The sequence below is a fragment of the Mycothermus thermophilus genome, assembly GCF_041956435.1.
Source record: "Mycothermus thermophilus strain CBS 625.91 unplaced genomic scaffold VTJ04scaffold_1, whole genome shotgun sequence".
In the NCBI taxonomy this organism is placed as follows: Eukaryota; Fungi; Ascomycota; class Sordariomycetes; order Sordariales; family Chaetomiaceae; genus Mycothermus; species Mycothermus thermophilus.
In genome coordinates, this window is record NW_027191427.1 from 5,473,056 (window position 1) to 5,487,553 (window position 14,498).

Consider the following 14,498-nt stretch of genomic DNA (forward strand, 5'->3'; position numbering starts at 1 on the left):
AGAAGAAGAAGAAACGAAACGAAACGAACGAACTAAGTAGTAGAGAGAGAGAGAGAGAGAGAGAGAGAGAGTGTGTGTGTGTGTGTTGTCGAATGGTTGCCCAGAGGGTTGTTTGTCGTTATGGAGCCCGAGCCGCATGACAGCGGGAAGAGCTTCGCGGAGATTAAGTGCATACGGAGTAATGAATTGGGAGATGGCACCGAAACACAGAGGCGCCGAGGCATGGAGTAGTAGCGGAGGAAACAAGACAAACGAAACGTCTAACAAGCCATGTGGCTGGAGCAGAGCAAACAGTGAAGGTCGTCCGGTAACTGGATTTTGGGTGATCTTGGTCCGATGATATGAACACGACCGAAAACGGACATCAAACCCGTGATCCACGATGCAGGAACGAGCAGCTGCCTTGGCCTCGTCCAAGCCTCCGGATACCTACCTAGCTTGGTAACTGAGGTCCAGAAACAGATGGCGATGAAAACGACAAAATGGCAAGGTAGTAGCAACAACAAGGGCTGAGCATGACGATGATGATGATGGCGATGATGAATGAAAGGAGTGGTTGTTAGTGGTAACTGAGGTAGTGGAGGGTGGGGACTCTTCCAACCCCGGACGAGATCTTGGCTTCCCCGGCGCCAACCCTGTTGCCAACCCTGCTCCCAACCCTGTCCCAACCCTGGTCGATTTTCCCCAGACAGGGCAAAACACAAAACGTGAGTGGCAACGGGCAACCGTTGAAATCGCTGGGAGACAGGGCCTTGGGCAGAGCCAGGGGACATGTGACATGCGTGGCGTCTCCCGTTTGTCGGCGGCCGCATCCAAGTCTTCCGGAAGCGAGCAGCGGGCACGGCTAAACCTCGGAAATGTGCCGTGTGCATTGGACGCCGCTCGGAGCCGCGACGCCGTGCTGACCGACGATGCTGGTGGTTTGCTTGGTGGTTGCTGGTGGTGGCCAAGGCCGGGGATGGGGGGGAGACGCGGGATGTGATTTGGTGGTGCATGGAATGGGCATGGCATTTTCATTTTAATTTTCATTTCATTTTTGATTTTCCGTGGTTGGATGGTTAAGTGATGAGGAGGAGAGGGAGGAGCTGTTGGATGCCGGAGAACCCAACGTACTACTATAGAGGAATTTAAATCGGACAGTCCTGCAGGTGGCCCGGATCACGGCGTCATCATGTCTTGTTCATAAGAAAAGGATTGCTTGCGTGATATGGCGTTGGCGGTATTGGATGTCGTGCATTCAGTTCATCCCAGGATTGCAGCTGGTGTTTCCATTTCATTGATGACCTTCTGGTTTCCACTTCCACCTCCGGAGTCAGGAATGATGGAACCTGGAACCTGAAAGGAAGTTGATCTTGTTTCCTTCCTCGCTTCTCGATTCTCGCTTGTTGATGCGCGCTTGTCTCAGTGTGGTTTGGGCTGGCGGGAGTTCCTGCCCCAGCAATCCCAGCAATCCCAGCAAATCACCGAGCCCCCGGCGATTTTCCATCAGTCAGGGCTGCTGGTGCTGGGAGCTCTTGCCCAGTCCTGCCCAGACGGATTTGCCAAGACAAGCAGCCATGCGAAGATCGGGCTCGGGAAGGCGCCCGAGGCTTGGAATGGCGGGCCGGGAGGCGGCAGGCGGGTGCCACTTCCACCAGGAGATGCGGAGCTGCCGTTCCGACGGCCGCCCCACCTCCGGTCCGGGGGACCAATGGCGTCCCAATGAGTTCCTATGGGGAACCAATGGCGCGTCTCGGCCGCCTCGAGCATGGCAAATTGCGGCCGAGTGAGTGCGTGTTTCCGTCCAGAAACTTTTTGTCTTTGGATTTTTGGGCTTTTGGCTTTGTGGAGAAAAATGTAGAGAAGGAAAGAACACAGCAGAGGAAAAATCTACAAGACAGAAATTTGCACCGAGATCATCCCTGCACATTACCTTATACACAGTATGCCTGATTGGCTGGATCACTCTCCTGCTTCGAGCTTTTCATCTCTCAATTGACTTCTCAAGCTTCATCCAACTGCTGAGCTCCCACTGTGTCCTCCCCCCCTGTCCCCCCACTCCCATCCCGGCGTAACCCCCCGTCATGCAACGCCCCGCAAAACCGCTAGCTTCCCGGCAGCCCGGCGCCGCGCTATCCAGCCTGTCCGGGGTCCCGATTCGCTGCCTGCCTTCCAGCGCGCTTCCTGATCTGAACCACACACGAACGACTCCGACAAGCCCATGGCTTAATTGTCCGATGAGTGGAGGATGACTTGCTGCCAGCGTGCGCAGCATCTGCTGCAGTCCATACAAGGAGGCTCGGATCTGACGGACGCAGAGCTGGAGACACACGACAGGGCAGAACAAACAGGGGCACAGAGTGGGCCTGGGACCTGCTGATGCTGCTGATGTTGCTGATGAGGCAAGACGAGCAGCGAAAAATGCCCGAAGGTGAGCTTCATCAGATGGATGCAGAGCCGGCACACCTACACTACACGACACTAGGCGGGAACGGCATGGCACACGGCATGGCTGACGAGGATCCCGCGGTCCAGCGGCCCTCGCCTCCCTCAGCATCCAACACTCCTGTTTCCCGGATCCCACATCCCCTTTGCATTCGTTGATCCCGGCAAACCCTCTCAGATAGGCAGCATGAAAGAGACTCTCTCCAGCATGATGGACCCATGAAAGCTGTCCGGGCCTTTCGTCAGGTCAGATCCACAGACAGATCCACCCTTCCCGAGGCTTTGCTTTGCTTGTCACTGCTCGTCAGCTCCCGGGATTGCTGCCGCTGCTGCTGCTGCGGCGGCGGCCCAGATGCTTGTTGGTTGCCGGCGGACTGGGCCACCTATCATCCCAGTACCCGCTCTGCCGCTGTCGCCGCTGCCGCTGCCGAACCATTTCTCACCAGTCGTAGGAATGCTCGGCGCCCTCTCGCGGAGACTGACGCGCCGAAAGCCTGGGGGGAGGGGGCCCGCCTCTGTTCTGCCCCCGTCTCCTCCACAAAACCAGACCCCCCCCACGGCCCTCTCGTCTCGTCTCGTCTCGGACAAACTACGGGTCTCGTTGGCGAGAAGGTTAGCGGTTCCGGTGCAGCAGCGGGCAGCTGTCTCACATTCTGCCTAAAAGAGTGAGAAGGTTCAGTAGAGAGGCACCCTTTATATTGATGCCCTTCGCCGTTTCCCGCGCCTTGGCTGCACTTACACCTAGCTTTCTGGTTGATCGGCCTTTTGCTGTCCTTGCCCCTCCCGCATACTTGGTGCTTGTTGCTGCTGGTTGTTGTGGTTGTTGTCGTTGTTGTCGGGGACGCCCGTCGCCTTATCAAGGGCGCGTGCCCGTTTCCCGACTTTGACTCTCGCCCAAACCAGGAGACGAACATCAACACTTACATACAGCAACAACAACGACTCTCCTGCTTGCCGACGACACCAAAACAGACTACCCGAACTGATAAGCGGAACAGTCACCAAAGGAGAAATTCAGCAAGAGGAGGAACTCATTTTGGAGAAAAGGGAGGTGAATCAGTGGCCGGCCATCTTTCGGAGGAATTCAGCAGCCCTTCAATAGAGACAGCCCGTAAAAGCGCCGTGTATCGAGTCCCAACCAAATCGCCACCCCCCAGCAGCAGCAGCAACAGCAGCAGCAGCAGCACGACCACAACCTCACCCCCGATGCGGTACGACCTCGACGACACCCCGAGGATTCGATGGTTATTCGCAGGACTGGACGACGACAAAATCAACACACACCAACGCCGTGACAATGTCAACAAGAGCAGCGACAGCAGCAGCGGCAGCGGCAGTGGCAGGTAGCGGAGCTGGGCCTGGGATCGGGGTTGGAGGAACAGGGGCAGGGGTGGAGAGCGATGTGGTGGACGTGGTGATGGGCGGAACCAGCACCTCTACCTCTACGACGTCAACATCGACGGCCAGCCCCTTAACGTCGCCCACACGACCGGCCACCAGAGCCACGACGTCGTCGGCGAGAGCAGCAGCAGCCGCAGCAGCGTCAAAACCGAAAGGGAGCACAATTGTCAGCGCAAGTCTACTGGCAACGGTGGGCAGGGACAGGCGAGTCGACCAGCATCAGCAGGCCCCCCATGTGCCCCGAAGCCTGGCCGGCAGCGGTGCCAACGGCGGCCTTCTAGGCGACAGGGGTCTCGAGCCACGGTCACGGTGCGCCCAATGCGGACGACGGCGCACGGCGTGCCACCACCCGGACCCTTCCACTTCCACTTCCTCGTCTGGAGGTGCCTCCGCATCCTCCGCAACCCCCCAGGCAGGTGCACAAGCCGCTGTTGCTGGGGCCAGTGGCGGGAGCTTGTTGCACCCCAGACCCCGCAGGCTATCCAAGCTTAAACACCGCGCTGCTGCAGCTTTAAGTGCTGTCGGTTCTTCCGCCTCCCTTGATCACGTAGAACAACAACATCACAACTCCCTCCACCACCACCAGCAGCCCGATGCCGGCACCACCCCCTCGGTGGCCTTCTCCATCCCCTCCGACCCTCCTCGTCGCACATCCTCGTCGACGTCGCCATCGGGCGCTTCCACCGATTCCAGCACCGCCGACGCCATGGAGCCTCCCGTGCTTTCTTTCTACGGCAAGGAGCCCGTGCCGTTACCTTCGCGATTTGGGCATATCAAGCGCAGTCTCGTTGCTGGCCACGAAGCCGAGCTCGAGGCTTCGTGGGCCCGCCTGATTCACGCGCTTCGCGACGACGTCGAAGACATTGCGGCCCGCGGCTCGTCATGCACGCCGACCATCAACTTCGAAGACATGAACAACCCGGAGGCTCGTGCAGCCTTTTCCCGGGACCTGAAGAGGTACGGCTTGGGATTGATACGCGGCGTCGTGCCCCGTGCCGACGCCCAGGCCGCCATCGACGAGACGGTCAAGTATCTCGAGAAGCAGACCGACTTCAAGCCGCCCTCGCCCCAGGATCCGACCTGCTTCGACTTTTTCTGGACCCCGGCCCAGGTTCGCACCCGCGCCCACCCTCGCGTGCTCGAGGCCCAGCGCTTCGTCATGTCCATGTGGGATCAGAACGCCGAAGACAAAATGGCTACCCGCTTCCCAATTGCGTACGCCGATCGTCTGCGCATCCACGGCGCCGACATTGGCAGCGTCGGGCCCGAGTCAGCCGCCAACAAGGCCAAGGAAACCGAAAGCAAGAAAGAGGCGCAATGCGGCGACAAGAGGCCGCATCCCGACGACGAGGACGAGGAAATCGAGGAGGACGACCCCACCAAAGCCGCTGCCGAGCTGCTCGGCGAGTTCACCTCGTCCACCGTCATCGCCCAGGTCGACAATGGCAGTCTTGAGCGCTGGGAACCCGACGGCTACGGACGTGGCGGAACCTACGACGCCGTCTTCCGCGGCGAATGGGAGAAGTACGACCCTTGGGACCCGACGCATCGCGTGTCGGCGACGCAGGACTTGTACAACGGCTACGGTGTCTGCAGCATCTTCCGCATGTACCAGGGCATGGTCGCGCTCAGCACCATCGAGCCCGGGCTCATCCGCCTGCTTCCCAGTCCCAAGCTCGCGACCGCCTATTTCCTCCTGCGGCCTTTCTTCTCACCAAAAACACGCGCACCCGAGCGTCGCGAGGGTCCCGAATGGGACGCCTTCCTCGACCCGAGCAACTGGGCCCTCGACAAGGAGCAAAACACCATCATCCACGGCGCCGTCCCCGGCCACGCCCAGCGTCTCACCGAGCTGTGGCATCCACACCTGCACCTCCGCCGCACCCTTGTCACCATCCCCACCCTCCAAACAGGCGACTATGTCGTCTGGCACCCCGACCTTGCCTACCACATCACTTCCAACCCCAACGTCATGGCCAGCCGCGCCCCGAGCCCTCCGCCTCCGGGCGAAGACGCCGATGCATCTCCCCCCGGCAAGCCCGTCTCCATCCTTGTCTACATTCCCGCCGCCCCGCTCACGCAAAACAACGCCCTCTATCTGGCCCGCCAGCGCAAGACCTTCCTTCGCGGACACCCCAGTCCGGATTTCGACTGGACCGGAAGCGGGCTGGGCAGCGAGGCGACACACATTGGTCGGCCGACCGAGACCTATATTGCCGAGGTCGGCGGGCCGGCGGCGTTGCAGGCCATGGGCCTGGCGCCGTTTGATGTGGCGCCGACGCCGCCAGCGACGAGCAGCGGGTCTGGTGCGGAGAAGGATGGCGATGTGGAGATGGCTGGCACGGCCACCGAGAATGCGTCGACCGCAGCGGCCGCGGGAGAGCAGACTTCGTCTGCACCGGCGGCATCGGCTCAATCTTCCATGACTCGTGCCGAGGCGGAGGTGGCGCGGCTCGCGAACATCATCCTCTTCCCCGACCGGTACGATTTCTACATGCCCAAGCGCACGCACAGCAGCCACCACGGCTACGGCTACGGTCACGGACACGGACATGGTTCCAGTGGAAGTGGCGGTGGTAACAGCGGCGGTGCGAGCAGCAGCAACAACGGCAGCAGTAGTAGTAACAACAGCAACAAGCGCACCAAGGTTCGCGTGGACAAGCTGTTGAATCCGGTGGATGAGGAGGTGGGGTATGGGAAGGGGAAAGCGAAGGCGGAGCCGAGGTAGTATTTGCTGTGTCCGTTGCGAGGAGGAGGATAAAGGAGGGATGATGGTAGAGGAAGAGTTCAAGGCTTGGTTGGGGTCCTGTGATGTTTCTTGGGTCGCGGGTGGGTGGGTTGGTTGGGTTGGGTTTCAAGAGGTAAAAATGGGGGATTTGCTTTTGTGTTTGGGTTGGTTTCGTTTGGCGTGGGGAGGAGGAGGAGGAGGAGGAGGAGGAGGGAGAGGAGGAGGAGTGAAGGCGAGCACAGACGCTGAGGGTTTTGTTGTTTTGTGTTGAGATATTGTGGTCCTCCCTTCCCCGCCGTTGTTTGGTTACTCTCTTGCGCGTACAGGGTCGGTCAGGTATATCCATAGAGGAGAGAGGTTGTCGGTGCCCCCATACCCCCATACCATGCCATACCATACCCCTTGCTCTTTCGGATTGTTTTGTTCTGCGTGGTGTTGGTGGTGGGAGGGGAAGAAAGGTGTTGGGAGAGGTTGGAGATAGGGGCATGTGAGTTGGTTTGTAGTGAGGAGAGAGTGGAAAGAGAGAGTGTTGAGGAATGGTGTTTTCTTGGTTTCTAGTTCATACTTTTTTTCTTCTATCTTGTTGTTTTCTTCTCTTTTTGTTTTCCATTCTCCATTCCTTGTTTGGCGCGCGCATACTACTACTACTACTATCATCCAGTATCATCATAACAATATCATCATCATGATGCGCCGAGGCGGGCTGGACTAGACAGACGGCCAAAGCCTGACGGTAGCTTGATTTGAGTGTTTCTGCCATCTTTTGCTTCACTCGTATGCTCTCTTGCTCTTGGTGACAGTGTCTGTTCATTGTACTGTATTCTGCTGTGTCGCGCAAATTGTCTTTTCACTGTCCGTCTTGCTTGCTCGTCTTCCCTAACAAGATCCCGTGCTTAGGTGCCGTGGCCGTCACATGCAACTCAGGCTGAATATCGAGGTTCCGTCAATCACATCTCGGCGTTTATGAGCCTTTTATATATATTAATATATATCCCCCATCTTGGCAACTCGGGAGCATTGCTACCACGCTCCATACGGTACATTATTACTACTACCGGACATCGAATTACGGATATTACTACCAGCTGTCTTGTCTCTCCCGTCACGCGCCTGGGGGCTGTTAAAGCCGGAACCAACAGACCGACGAAGGCCACGACCCCGGGGACTGAGTGGATGTGGCAGCTTTCTTGCTTGACTTTTTTCGTCCTCTTTTGCCTCCTTCTCCTTCTTGGTGTTTGTCCCTCACGAGGCGGCTATTGCACCAGGCATTACCGGTTAGATCTATTTTGGTGTGTGTAGTCTTTGCGACTCGGATCCGATCCGTGGTACTGAGATTGTCGGTTCGGCTTTTGATGGGACGGGGAAGATAGATGCTTAAGGCGTTTACTCTAAACCTCATCTACGCTACGCAGGATGTATGTACATCACCAGCGGTCAAGCAGAGGAGTTGGCGTTGACAAGCTGTCTCGTCTTATCACTATTGGCACTAACAGGCAGCATTACTGTTGACGCCGGTACTGCTACGACGCTGCTGCTGCGTCATCTCCGCGCGGCTGGCAACCCTTCTGAGGCCTGAGTGCAAACGACGACTTCCTTACCCACCACCCGTATCCTCATCATCCAGCAGCCATTCTTTGCCCGCGATAATATTACATTGACACGCCAGCGGCAGGTTGTTAGTCCGGTACTTGGCTGCTAGTAGTATCAAGCTTCCTTTCGGTCGGGGTCGGAAAGGGAGGGACGTGTCCAGCTGGGAAGCATCCGTCATCCGTCATCCGTCATCAACTGCCGCGCATCATCCCTTCCTCCCTTCAGCCCTTCCGCCCGCCCGAACGACCAAGTAGTCCGGAGAAGTAGTAGCAGCGAGCCAGCGGCTCTGTCTGTTCTCCCCATTGTCCAGCAACCAACCCAACCGACAAACCTATCTACCCAGCCTCGCCTAACCCAGCCCAGCTCAACTCCACCTCTCCCTCCTCTCCAGCCTTGTCACCGTCCCCGTCCCCGTGGGGCTGCCGTTCCATTCCGTCCCGTCCGTCGTCCGTCCCTTGGACCGGGCCGGACCAGATTCTTGAGTCCCTTTGCTGGACGGACGGGCACCTCATCGACCTGGGCCGGTATCTGTCTGGCCTTGTCGGACGGACGTAGTGAGCGAGGGGTGGAGAGAGTGGGAGTGGGTGGACTGCACTGGTTCTTCTGTTCTTTCTTTTCTTGGTCGGATTGGCGAACGATGTGTTACAGCTAGAGCATGATGGGGAATGATACCATCAGACGCAAGACGCACCGCGGTACTATGGATGAGGGTTTAACTTCAAGCAGTCGGGCTCGTTGGAGGAAGAGTGGTGATGTGTTTAGGGCGGCGGCGGAGTGGCTGCGTCTTGACAGGTTATGGCCAGTACTGCCAGCAGGAGGAGCCCTGCGCACGGTGGAAGTTGGCGTACGGCGGACAAGAAGGAAGAGGACTGTTCTCGCCGAGAAACACCATTATGAGCCGGAGATAAGGAAGAGTTTGAGTGTTATGAAGGCCACCTCTACCAACGAGGCTTCTCCACCACCATCAACGTCGCCTACCTCGCCGGCCTCACGAGCTCAGGAGAGGACTATCACCTCCACCACCACCGCCGACCGCTCGGGGAGCGCGCGCGAGCCGTTATCCATGAATGGACATCTCTTATCATGTCCGCATCACTTCGAAGCGGCGCTCCGCACCGAGTCTCGCAACGCTCTCGATGCTCTCCTCCGTCTGAGCAAAGCTCTTCTCTCGCCCTGGCCGACGATCTCCTACAAGGGAGGTGAGGACAGACTGATACACCATTGCGCAGTCAAAGAAGCGCAAATCGCTCTCGCAACGGCCATGACGGCGCTGTTGGAGCTCGTGGATAAGCCCGGGAGGTTGGCGGCAAGTTTGAGAGCCGTGGAGCACGTCTTTGGACGGCAAAGGACTGGTGGATCAGCGGGTCGGAGGAGGTTAAAACGGCGCATCAAGGCGGTTGGTGGCGATGGGTTTGAGATTCTGATGGTTTTGGTAGGCCTCGTGCTTCCGGGTCTGGGAGGGGGTGAGCGGACGGAGATCCGGCGATGTCTCGTCGTCATCCAAGGGTTGCGGTTGGTCAGGAGGAAGGTCGCGGCTGGATGGTTGATGGAGGGTGCGCTGCAAAAAGGGGACTCAGTGGAAGAGTTGTTGACGACACTCCGGGGTGTTGAAGAGTGGTTCATGGCGGCGGCGCTACATCCGTTCCGGGCCATTCTCCCTCCATCCATCCTCGACTATTCGGCCGTCATCGATTCAGGGGTGGGAGTTTTGCCAACGATATCGAGGCCGAAGTCCGATGGGGTCCAGGGACCTGAACCAAGACGAGAAGAGAAGGGCACAGTTCCAAAACCTCCTGATATCTCAACGCTGAGATGGAAGGTAGCCAAACTGGTCTACCAACTCCGAGCCACCTTGTCACCGATTCACCCACCCCCAACGCCTCTCGACAACCCAATCTCCCGGCCTCATCCCCCTCCTCGACGCCCCATCCTCGCCTCCCCAGTTCCCAGCATCGCCCGACCTTTCATCTCCCTCCTCACCTCCTCTCTCCCGCCTTCTCTCCAACCCAACCTCAGCCTCAACCTCACCCACCCCCTCACCGCCATACTCAACAACAACAACCACCCACGTCTCTCTCTGCTATCCCTCCTCAACCCCTCCTCCTCCACCCCCGGACTATTCGTCACTCCCAACCAGAACCCATCCACCTACCGCCCCGCCCTCGTCAACCTCACCCTCGCCGCGCTGATCACCCACATCCTCCGCACCCTCCTCCCACCGTCTGTTGCTTCGCTCCTCTTCCTCCCAGCAGGAGTAGCGGAATCTCCGCTCGAACACATCCGCCTGGCCAGGACCAACCCGGACGTGTTTGTCTCCGAAGCGCTGGGGAGGAGGAAGCAAACTACCGCGGGGTGGTGGTGTGCGGTTGCGGTTACGGCTATGCTATTCAGAGAGGTGGTGAGGTGGGCGTGGGAGGTTCTCGTTGGGGGATGGCTTGCTGCTAAGACGGTTCACGGGGAGGATGAGTTGACTACCTCGCTCCCGCTCGCGGCGGTGGGTTGGTCTTGCTCATCACTGGTAGTCGGGGTTGAGGATGATAAAAGGACGTATTCCCGTCAGCAGGCGTGGCGGAGGATTGTGGCCGTTGCCTACCTCGTCTGGGTGCTCATCGAGATGGAGTATACCTTTGCCTTGAGCATCGACGTCTCAGCCTGGGTATTGGCGTGCTACAAACTCTTCATCCCAGGGGCTGCCAAGTCAGCGGAAGTCGCGATAGCCGGACGTCGAGCCTTCTGGGCTGCCATGTCAGCCGCAGGGCCGGCGAGGGTGTGTACCCTGGCATGGAGGCTTGCAGATGCTTTGGGTGTGCGGCTATGGCCAGTGATATTGGCGAGCACGCGGAGGGCGCGGCGCGGCCGGCCGGGAATGCTTGTTACAATCCTGGGAGTGGCGGGGGTGGTATGGATGGTGCTTCGGTACCGCAGCACGTTCTTTATCGCGTTGGAGGTGAGCGGGATGTTTGTGTTTCTGATTTATGTGGGCGTTGGGGTGGTTGGGTTGGCGGCGGAGTTCTGGAGGGAGCCCCTCGGACTGGGCGAGAGCTCGGAGTTTGTGGAGAGGATTGGGGCGCGAGCAGAGGAGGTGTTGCAGACGGCTTGACCCTGAAGATGCTCGTCCTGTGTTATAGATATACCTCTGTCTTAGTGAAACTATCATTGCCTGCCCCATTGATAATTAGGCCGATCTCACAGGCAGAGTACCTCCTGGACGAGGCACTGCTGTATAACAAAGTATGAGAATGTCGGACACGCCCAACATTTCTTGTCCCATATTGTAGACACCACAGCCTAGACTACCGCCATACATGCGTATGACTACACCAAGAAACGTAGCCATCGGGGCACATATACATGACACCTCCCATTGAGATCAAACATCACCCACGGTGTGCTAATTCCCTTACTCTGCAGGATACTTTTCTACACCCATCCTCAACCTCCTCTAGACACTCACTGGGTACTGTACATACATACACACATACCTACGCATACCCATGCTCAACCAACCACCCCCTCACACCCTCAACATCTCTCACCTTATACGCCGCCCGTCCGCGAATCGTATCCTTCACCTGCTCCAGCGTGCGATCAAACCCCTTGGTGCTCCTCTGGGCAAAGAACTTCTCAATCTCCTCAAGCGTCTCGTAGTCCGTAAACTTGGGCAAGCTGACCCGCACCATGCGGTCCACGAGGATCGGGTTGCCCGCCAGCTTGGCCTCGAACTTGTCCCAGTGATCGCGCAGGAACTGCCACAACAGCGGCCTGCCGGTGCGGTTGTTGGCCAGCGAGCCGGCGAGGATGTGCATGTCGGCTCCGGGGACCGAGTCGGAAGCGTGCGCCGGCGGGGACGTGTTGAAGAGGAAGGGGATGACCACGTCGCGCACCACGGCCTCGTCAGGCGCGTGGCCCAGAGCCGTCAGGCACAGCTCCTTGCCGTCGATGGCGGGGGTAGTGAACCACTCCTTCTTGAGAGCAAGGACGGCGTTTTGCGGGTCGTTCTTGATGGCTGCGCGGTAGACGGGAGAGCGCAGGTCGGCGGGGATGGGCGATTCGGACGGCGACGCTTGGTAGGCGTTCCACCGCCGCAATGCCTCGGCAGTAATCCTGTAGCTACGTCAGCACAATACAGTACTAAGAAATGAGCAAGCTGGCAGGAAAACTTACTCCTCATGCGAATTCGTGACAGCCGTCAGCAGCAACCTCTTCCGCAGCAGGCTGGTATTGTAGTCCTCGTCCTTGGGGCCTTCCCAGCCGACCAGCTTCAGAGCCTTCTCAATCAGCTCCAGCGTAAACTTCCTCAGACCCTCGTTGATCTGCGTGTCATCGCCAAACACCGACTTGAGCGTGGCAAGAGAGTCCAAGGCCTGGCTAAGCACGCGGTAGTGCGTCTCGTTCTTGAGACCCTGGATGAAGGACAGCAGAGCGCCCGTGGTGGCATACCCAGAGAAGGCCAGATCCGCGGCAGATCCCGTGATGAAGATCTTGTCCTCGGTGGTGAGGTGCTGCAGCTGGGTGCCCAGCACGCGTAGCCGCGACTCGGGATAGTTCACCCGGTAGAAGCCCGTTGCGCCGGCGTTGAGCTGGTAGAAATCAGGGCTGACGCCGTCGATCGTCGTCTCCTTGGTGGTGAGAGAAAGCGGCTCGATAGCGCCCTCCTGAGCACCGACCTTGCCCTTGAGGGCGAGCGGCACCCACCAGGTCGTCGTATCATCCTCTGGTTTGACGTCGCCCGTTGACAGGAAGCGCGACTGGCGAACCGTAATCTGTTGCTGCTCGGGAGTCTCGGACACGCTCAAGACGGGGAATCCGACTTTCTCGATCCAGGGCTTCATCATGGCGTTCACGTCGACACCCGAGGCCTCGCTGAGCGCGGCCCAGAGAGCCTCCGTCTTTGCGTTGCCGTACGCGTGGCGCTTGAGGTAGATGGCGATGCCCTTGAGGAAGGTTTCGATACCCAGGTTGGAGGCCAACATGCGAATCATGGAGCAGCCCTTGAGGTAGCTGATCTTGTCAAAGATCTGGTTCACATCGAGGGCATCGCGGACCTCGACCTGGATGGGGTGCGAAGAGCGGACGGCGTCAAGGGCGAATGCCTGGTCCATGCCCTCGTTGATGAACTGAGGCCAGACCTCCCAGTCAGGGTGCAGGTAGTCGGTGGCCAGCCAGCCGGCCCAGGTGGCGAAGCCCTCATTGAGCCAGAGCTCGTCCCACCAATCCATGGTGACGAGGTTGCCGAACCATTGGTGAGCAAGTTCGTGGGCGACGACGTAGGCGATGCGGTTGCGGAACCGGGCTTCCGACAGCTGCTCGTCGAACAAGATGGCAGTCATGCGGTAGGTGACCAGACCCCAGTTCTCCATGGCGCCGTGGGTGAACTCATGGACGGCCAGGATATCGCTCTTGGGCAGGGGGTAGTCGATCTCGAACTGCTCGGAGAAGTAGTCGATGATCTTGGGGGCATGCTGAAGGGCCCAGCGGCCCTGCTCCTTGAGGCCGCGAGTGGTGTAGACGCGGACGGGAAGGCGGCGGCCGTTGTACAAGCGATCGGTGAAGGCCTCGACATACTCAAAGTCGCCAACGGCCCAGGCCAGCAAATAGGTGCTCATGACGGGGCTGCGCTCGAACGAAACCAGCTTCTTCCCGCCCGGAACAGGCTTGGACTCCTTCTCGGGCATGTTGGACAGGGCGACCTGGTCCTCGGGGATTTCGATGGCGAAGTCGAAGGTGGCCTTGAGGTTCGGCTCGTCGAAGCAAGGGAATGCACGGCGGGCATCGCAGGCCTCGAATTGAGTGCTCAGCATGTAGTGGAACTCATCGTCGCGGGGCACGCTCGCGGCAGCCGGGGCGGCTGGCTTGTACTGGCTGCGATAGAAACCAGCCATGTCATGGTTGAGCAAGCCCGTGAACTCGATGGTCAGCGAGGCGTTGCTCGAGGCGGGCAGCTCCTGGGCAAAGGTGATGGTGGACCGCTGCGTCTTGGTGTCCTCGGCGAAGGAGGTCGTCTCCCATGACTGGCCGTCGGCGGTCAGGGTGGCACGATGGAGAGTGAGCTCGAGGGTGTTGAGCACGATCTCGGTGGCAGGACGGACAAGCTGGCCATCGATTCTGGAGTTGTTATTAGAGGATCATTCTAGGAATGGAGAGACAAAGGTTTAACGAGTTACCTAACGGTGCCCTTGTAGGACCAGTTCTGAAAGTCCAGGTCCTTGATGACCAGGTCATAGTGGGCCGGCTTGAAGTGGTCCGGGAGGATATCACGGTCCGTCATGTTGGCGCGTCTGTGCCGGAACGAGGCGTGGGAGCAGTGCCGAGGATGTAAGAGTAGGAGGCCAGGAAGGGCAGAGGCCGAGGGGGC

General features: G+C 58.8%; 6 protein-coding genes across 6 annotated transcripts; 3 read left to right on the plus strand and 3 right to left on the minus strand.

The window, feature by feature from the left end:
• Positions 1–1,485: 1,485 nt before the first annotated feature.
• VTJ04DRAFT_2041 (uncharacterized protein) lies at positions 1,486–1,749 on the minus strand (the record flags this gene model as incomplete). Its single annotated transcript, XM_069359796.1, has 1 exon — positions 1,486–1,749. The coding sequence occupies one exon, from the start codon at positions 1,747–1,749 to the stop codon at positions 1,486–1,488; it is 264 nt and encodes an 87-aa protein (XP_069224649.1).
• A 1,972-nt stretch (positions 1,750–3,721) lies between these two features.
• VTJ04DRAFT_2042 (uncharacterized protein) lies at positions 3,722–6,553 on the plus strand (the record flags this gene model as incomplete). The annotated part of the gene is made up of 1 exon (XM_069359797.1): positions 3,722–6,553. The coding sequence occupies one exon, from the start codon at positions 3,722–3,724 to the stop codon at positions 6,551–6,553; it is 2,832 nt and encodes a 943-aa protein (XP_069224650.1).
• A 40-nt stretch (positions 6,554–6,593) lies between these two features.
• VTJ04DRAFT_2043 (uncharacterized protein) lies at positions 6,594–6,824 on the plus strand (the record flags this gene model as incomplete). The annotated part of the gene is made up of 1 exon (XM_069359798.1): positions 6,594–6,824. The coding sequence occupies one exon, from the start codon at positions 6,594–6,596 to the stop codon at positions 6,822–6,824; it is 231 nt and encodes a 76-aa protein (XP_069224651.1).
• A 35-nt stretch (positions 6,825–6,859) lies between these two features.
• VTJ04DRAFT_2044 (uncharacterized protein) lies at positions 6,860–7,210 on the minus strand (the record flags this gene model as incomplete). The annotated part of the gene is made up of 1 exon (XM_069359799.1): positions 6,860–7,210. One exon carries the CDS (start codon positions 7,208–7,210, stop codon positions 6,860–6,862), a length of 351 nt encoding a protein of 116 aa, XP_069224652.1.
• Positions 7,211–9,068: 1,858 nt separating this feature from the next.
• On the plus strand, positions 9,069–11,243 carry VTJ04DRAFT_2045 (uncharacterized protein; the record flags this gene model as incomplete). The annotated part of the gene is made up of 1 exon (XM_069359800.1): positions 9,069–11,243. One exon carries the CDS (start codon positions 9,069–9,071, stop codon positions 11,241–11,243), a length of 2,175 nt encoding a protein of 724 aa, XP_069224653.1.
• A 382-nt stretch (positions 11,244–11,625) lies between these two features.
• On the minus strand, positions 11,626–14,411 carry VTJ04DRAFT_2046 (uncharacterized protein; the record flags this gene model as incomplete). The annotated part of the gene is made up of 3 exons (XM_069359801.1): positions 11,626–12,247; positions 12,308–14,248; positions 14,308–14,411. 3 exons carry the CDS (start codon positions 14,409–14,411, stop codon positions 11,626–11,628), a joined length of 2,667 nt encoding a protein of 888 aa, XP_069224654.1.
• Between the last annotated feature and the right edge of the window lie 87 nt (positions 14,412–14,498).